This window comes from Corvus brachyrhynchos, unplaced genomic scaffold (assembly GCF_000691975.1).
Source record: "Corvus brachyrhynchos isolate BGI_N302 unplaced genomic scaffold, ASM69197v1 scaffold59, whole genome shotgun sequence".
NCBI classification, from domain to species: Eukaryota; Metazoa; Chordata; class Aves; order Passeriformes; family Corvidae; genus Corvus; species Corvus brachyrhynchos.
Window position 1 is genome coordinate 872211 of NW_008246054.1, and position 6005 is coordinate 878215.

The 6005-nt window shown below is 53.7% G+C and overlaps 2 protein-coding genes across 2 annotated transcripts; one reads left to right on the forward strand and one right to left on the reverse strand.

The window, feature by feature from the left end:
* Window positions 1–6: 6 nt before the first annotated feature.
* Window positions 7–3676, forward strand: HSPA5 (heat shock protein family A (Hsp70) member 5). The gene is made up of 8 exons (XM_008642134.1): window positions 7–131; window positions 404–635; window positions 750–887; window positions 1158–1270; window positions 1349–1739; window positions 2011–2248; window positions 2452–2619; window positions 2802–3676. The coding sequence occupies exons 1-8, from the start codon at window positions 16–18 to the stop codon at window positions 3359–3361; spliced, it is 1956 nt and encodes a 651-aa protein (XP_008640356.1). The 5' UTR covers window positions 7–15; the 3' UTR covers window positions 3362–3676.
* Window positions 3677–4168: 492 nt separating this feature from the next.
* On the reverse strand, window positions 4169–6003 carry RABEPK (Rab9 effector protein with kelch motifs; the record flags this gene model as incomplete). Its single annotated transcript, XM_008642281.2, has 5 exons — window positions 4169–4727; window positions 4919–5068; window positions 5251–5400; window positions 5672–5833; window positions 5943–6003. Coding segments are annotated over 5 exons (810 nt in total), but the record flags the coding sequence as incomplete, so codon positions are not given.
* Between the last annotated feature and the right edge of the window lie 2 nt (window positions 6004–6005).

Consider the following 6005-nt stretch of genomic DNA (forward strand, 5'->3'; position numbering starts at 1 on the left):
AGGTGAGCGGCCGGCATGAGGCTTCTGCTGCTGACGCTGCTGGCGCTGGGGGCCGTTTGGGCGGACGATGAGGGGAAGAAGGAGGATGTGGGCACGGTGGTGGGCATCGACCTGGGTACCACCTACTCCTGGTGCGTGGGGACCGGGCACGGGGGGACGGCCGGGCTGATGGGCTGTGCTTGGGCCTTGGAGCGGGGGGGGGCAGGTCCTGCGGGCCCTTGGTAATGCTGGGCCTACAGGAGAAAGAAGGGTGGTGACCGCTTGCATGGGTAGTGCTGGGCCCCTTCTGGGGAGGCAAGGCCTGCGGGCCCACGGGAGGGCGCAGGGAGGAGCAGAAGGGGAGGTGGGGGGGATGTGCGGGCCACCGCGCCGCCTGACCGTTCTGCTCCCCCCCCAACCTCAGCGTGGGCGTCTTCAAGAACGGGCGCGTGGAAATCATCGCCAATGACCAGGGGAACCGGATCACGCCGTCCTATGTGGCGTTCACCCCCGAGGGGGAGCGCCTGATCGGGGATGCTGCCAAGAACCAGCTCACATCTAACCCGGAGAACACAGTGTTTGATGCCAAGCGGCTCATTGGCCGCACCTGGAACGACCCCTCTGTGCAGCAAGACATCAAGTACCTGCCCTTCAAGGTGGGCCCTGAGTGCAGAGGTGGGGGGGCTGGACTGGAGGAACTACAGTTGTGGTCAGAAGAGGTATCTACTCATAGAATAGTTAAATGGGACAGTATCCATTGTTCTCCTCAGGTGGTTGAGAAGAAAGCCAAGCCCCATATTCAGGTCGATGTTGGAGGCGGACAGACAAAAACATTTGCTCCTGAAGAAATTTCTGCAATGGTCCTGACAAAGATGAAGGAAACAGCAGAGGCTTACTTGGGGAAGAAGGTAAGTGCATGGGAAACACTGGTAACAACTGGGATTAGCAGCTTTAGGAAATGGGAGAAGGGTAGGCTGAGTCAGGACTAACCTTGCCCTCCTGAACCGCAGTTAGTGCTGCAGGCCCCTCTGGCAGCCCTGTTAAACGGGCTTAGCTGGTGCTGAGTCTTCATTTCTAAAGATGGGCTAATTGTTCCCAGCACTGCTCAGAGTGGCTGGTACTACTTAAACTGTTTTTCTCTCATTTCTGTAACAAATCTGTCCCTCCCCCCTGCTCAGGTGACCCACGCTGTTGTCACGGTGCCAGCCTACTTCAATGATGCCCAGCGCCAGGCAACCAAGGACGCCGGGACCATCGCGGGGCTCAACGTGATGCGGATCATCAATGAGCCGTGAGTACCTCACCCCGTCCTGCCCGAGGGGAGCTGTGGGGTGGCACCCCCCGCTCTGACAGGCTGTTCCCTGTACAGAACAGCTGCTGCCATTGCTTATGGACTGGACAAGAGAGAGGGAGAGAAGAACATCCTTGTATTCGATCTGGGCGGTGGAACTTTTGATGTCTCCCTCCTCACAATTGACAACGGAGTCTTTGAAGTTGTGGCTACTAATGGTGACACTCACCTGGGTGGAGAAGACTTTGACCAGCGGGTTATGGAGCACTTCATCAAGCTCTACAAGAAGAAAACTGGCAAAGATGTTAGGAAGGATAACAGAGCTGTGCAGAAGCTGAGGCGGGAGGTGGAGAAGGCCAAGCGAGCATTGTCATCTCAGCACCAGGCCAGGATCGAAATAGAGTCCTTCTTTGAAGGAGAAGATTTTTCGGAGACACTCACTCGAGCCAAGTTTGAGGAGCTGAACATGGTAAGTTTAGAAAGGTAAAGTTACATAGCCTCAGCTCTGACTTGGGACTTGGGAATGTGCAGCATCTCATGCTGTGACATTGCACTCTGGAGTATAAATAACTCTGTGTAAGCAGGCAGCTGTTGCCTGCCAGGGAGCTGGGCCTTGCTGAGGCTGCGCGACGGACAGTTTGGCATCTCTGCTCCGTAGTGTTGTACTTTGCATCCCCAGGGCTGCACAGTGGGGCATGCTGGGAATAGTCTCACAGTCCTTGGGTTTTTGTCTTTCCCAGGACCTGTTCCGTTCCACCATGAAGCCTGTTCAGAAAGTTCTGGAAGATTCTGACCTGAAGAAGTCTGATATTGATGAGATTGTCCTGGTTGGTGGATCGACTCGCATCCCCAAAATCCAGCAGCTCGTTAAAGAGTTCTTCAATGGGAAGGAGCCTTCTCGTGGCATTAACCCAGATGAGGCTGTGGCCTATGGTGCGGCTGTCCAGGCCGGGGTGCTCTCTGGGGATCAGGATACAGGTAAGGACACCTTTGCTGCCACCTAAGATTGAGTTGACTGAACAGTGGATGTTGGGCGTTGACAAGAAGATGCAGAAGAACTTGGATCTTTTCCAATCCTTGGAATTCTATGCCCCTGAGGCCTCGGGATCTTGTCTGCAGTGTTGGGGGATGTGTTTTGTGTTGGGAAGCTGTATCACAGTCACGCCTTTGATCTGTTCCAGGTGACTTGGTGTTGCTCGATGTCTGTCCCCTGACTCTTGGCATTGAAACTGTCGGAGGTGTCATGACCAAGCTGATCCCAAGAAACACTGTTGTTCCCACAAAGAAGTCTCAGATCTTCTCCACAGCTTCTGACAACCAGCCAACAGTGACCATCAAGGTCTATGAAGGTGGGTGTCACCTGTGGTGGTCCCTGTGACAGCTGGAGACTGTCTGTAGGGTTTTCATTCTTGTTCCCGTTTGTCACAAAGGCTTGTAGGTACTTTGTAGATGGAACTGTGTCACTCATGGTTTCACAAAGTACAAGCCACAGCTGGGAAAGAAAGTAACCCTGTCTCATTGTTTCTTGCAGGTGAGCGTCCCCTCACCAAGGACAACCATCTGCTGGGAACCTTTGATCTCACGGGAATCCCTCCTGCCCCCCGTGGTGTCCCCCAGATTGAGGTCACCTTTGAAATAGATGTGAACGGGATCCTCCGTGTCACGGCCGAGGACAAGGGCACTGGGAACAAGAACAAGATCACGATCACAAATGACCAGAACCGGCTGACGCCAGAGGAGATCGAGAGGATGGTGAATGATGCTGAGAAGTTTGCTGAGGAGGACAAGAAGCTTAAGGAACGCATCGATGCCCGGAATGAGCTGGAGAGCTACGCCTATTCCCTGAAGAATCAGATTGGGGACAAGGAGAAGCTGGGTGGGAAGCTGTCCTCTGAGGACAAGGAAACAATAGAGAAAGCAGTGGAGGAAAAGATCGAGTGGCTGGAAAGCCATCAGGATGGGGACATAGAAGATTTCAAAGCACAAAAGAAGGAGCTGGAGGAGGTGGTTCAGCCCATCGTTAGCAAGCTGTACGGCAGTGCCGGCCCCCCACCCGGCGAGGAGGAGGCAGCAGAGAAGGATGAGTTGTAGATACCGGCGTCTCCGAATGTGGTGTGTGTATATATTGGACTCAGGAACACTTGTTTAAAATATTGAACTCTTAATTTGGAATGTAACTTTGAATCTTCACTCGTGAGTGGAGCTGGAACCGCTAGCCCGACGTGGCTGTATCCTGCTTTTCGTTAGCAGTTGCTTGATGTCTGGGGAGGGGAGTGGGGTGGGAGTGTAAATGTGGGTTTAGAAGTATTGGCAGTGGAACATTCTATTTAACAGCTTGGTCATGTGAACTTGGTGTAGAGCTTTTCTACCTGGAGTGACCACAATAAATTTGTTATTTACACTGGACTTTTGTTTTAGTTTTGTAATTTCCATTACCCAGCTCCAACCAGGATCTGGATTAACCCTAAAGAAGGATGGAGTGCAGCTCACCCCCTCAAGGTTACCTTTCATGGGTTTGTGGAAGACTGGGAGGTTTGACAGCAGGAGTTGGGCATCTTGCCTTGGGGTGGGCTGAGACTCAGTTTCTGAAGGGAGCCAGGTGGACTTGGACATCCCTGCAGTTCTACAACAGATCCTGATGAGGAAGGGGGGATCAAGCCTGAGTAACTGCTGAAGGGGTAGCTTTCACTGAGCTGGGAGAGGGAGGCTATCCATCAGAACCCATTCAGTGCCTGCAGTAGTGATGGTGCCCAGCAGTGAGGGAGGAGCTTGGCTTAATTACATTTTTCTGCAGTATTAAAACTTCAGAGCTTTAATAAAGTCTCATATGAAACAGACCAGTTTTCTGAAGACTGAAAAGTAGTTTACACCTAATAAAGGTTCTTATAAAAAAAGAAGCCTAGTTGAAATTTGGTCTCTTTATTTAACTGATCCTTATCCAATCCATGGGATTAGTTAAGTCCAGACTGACCTTGTGTGGTGCCAGCTCCAGCAGTGCCTTAGAACACCTCGGCTCTTGCCATGTTCCCTGGGCTGGGGCTGCAGCAGGACCGTGTTCAGGCAGAGCCCCTGTCCCCCAGGGGTGTCAGCACCGTGCCAGCCATCCAAGGGTAAGGATTGTTTAAGGGACAGAATTAACCCCATGGGACGAGGCTGGTGCTGTGGGGACACTACTCGATGAGGGTGACCAGGCAGTCCCTGTGTATCTGCCCCTGTGTGTCCATCCCCCCAAACACAAACAGGAGATGGACAAAGGTGTCTTCGGTGCAGTCCTCACCCAGGCCCTGCTGGAGGGTCCCAGCTCTGTCACCTGCTGCCAGAGGTGGCTCTTGCCCAGCTGGGGGGTCTCCTGTGTCCCTGTGTGCCCCAGCCCGCCAGGGAATGACACACATGGCGTGGTCCAGCCTCCCGCTGGGCAGCGGAGTTTCAAACTGCAGCAGCGTCCACTGCTGCCTTCCTGCAGTGCAAAGATACAGTCACAGCTTTAAATGCCACACCCCAGACAGTGACACTGTTAATTACACAGTTCTGAGCATCCAGCCCCATAGTGGTGTGACTCCAGGGGGAAGAGGCCCAGGACTTGAGCAGGTAATGTGTTCCCCAGCTGCCTGGCATCTACCATGGCACCGCTGAGAGCAGCCTCCCTACCTGTGTGATACTTGTACGCAGTATCCAGTGTCCCATCTGGACCTATTCCGCCAAAAATGTACAAGTGGTCCTGAAACACTGCTGAGGAGTGGGATGCCCGTCCTCCAGGGACATCCCCAGTGGCCGGGATCTTCACCCATGTCATGTCATCTGTTGCAAGAAAAGAACATGTCCATGGTTCTGCATTATACAAACCCCATACATTTTGTTGATTTAAACAAAGAGGGTAGTATTTTAAGCACTTAAGAACTAGTATTATGGAAAAAAGGTCCCCCCAAATCAAAGTACATCGCACACAGGTACTGCCCGTCAGTACCTCCATCCACACTTACTTATGTCGATACAGAACAGATCATTGTAAAAAATATCTCCAGCTAAACCTCCATGGATGAAGAGCTTGGTCCCAACTGCAACCACGGTGTGTCCGTGCCGAGGAGAAGGGGGATCACCATGAGTGTCCGGCTGGGACCAGGTCAGGGTGGCTAAAAACGGGAATACACGTGCATAAGGAACAAAACTCTGGAAGTTCTACAGATCAGAAACCCCGGAGCCCTGCCAAGGCTTCCTATCCAAGCCACGGGGTCTGAATCCCCACTGACTACGTGAACACAAAGGCCTGTCAAGAGAAGAACAGCGACCCATCCAGCCGGACCCATCTCCAAACAAAGCACAACACTTCCACCCCTCTGACTAAACCCGAAGGGCAAAGCTCCCTCCCACCGCCCGGGGGACGAATGCCCTCGCATGGGGTACCTGTGTCGAACACGTGAAGCCGCTGGTCTTTCACCGGCTCTGCTCCCTTGTCTCCACCCCCGAACACGAACAGACGGGCCCCGATGGCCGCCGAGGACGTGTGGAACGTCCGGGGCCGCGGCGGCACCCCCCTCACTGCAGGGCTCTCCCACGTTCCTGTTTCTAGTTAAGACATTTGATTAACCAAACAACCAACGTGGGAACAGAAGCCGCGCCTGTCCCGCAGCCCGGAACCCCGGCCCGGCTCCGGGCACGGATCTGGGGCGCTCACCGGGGTCCAGCACCTGAACGCAGCTGCGGTTCCCCGCGGGGTGGGCGCCGCCGAAGACCCAGA

What these genes read in the sequence shown, in the direction of transcription:
- HSPA5 (XM_008642134.1), top strand. Translation starts at nt 16, where the DNA reads ATGAGGCTTCTGCTGCTGACGCTGCTGGCGCTGGGGGCCGTTTGGGCG. An exon ending in CTCTGGGGATCAGGATACAG is followed by an intron (nt 2,249 to 2,451) that starts GTAAGGACACCT and finishes GATCTGTTCCAG; the next exon opens with GTGACTTGGTGTTGCTCGAT. An exon ending in GACCATCAAGGTCTATGAAG is followed by an intron (nt 2,620 to 2,801) that starts GTGGGTGTCACC and finishes TGTTTCTTGCAG; the next exon opens with GTGAGCGTCCCCTCACCAAG.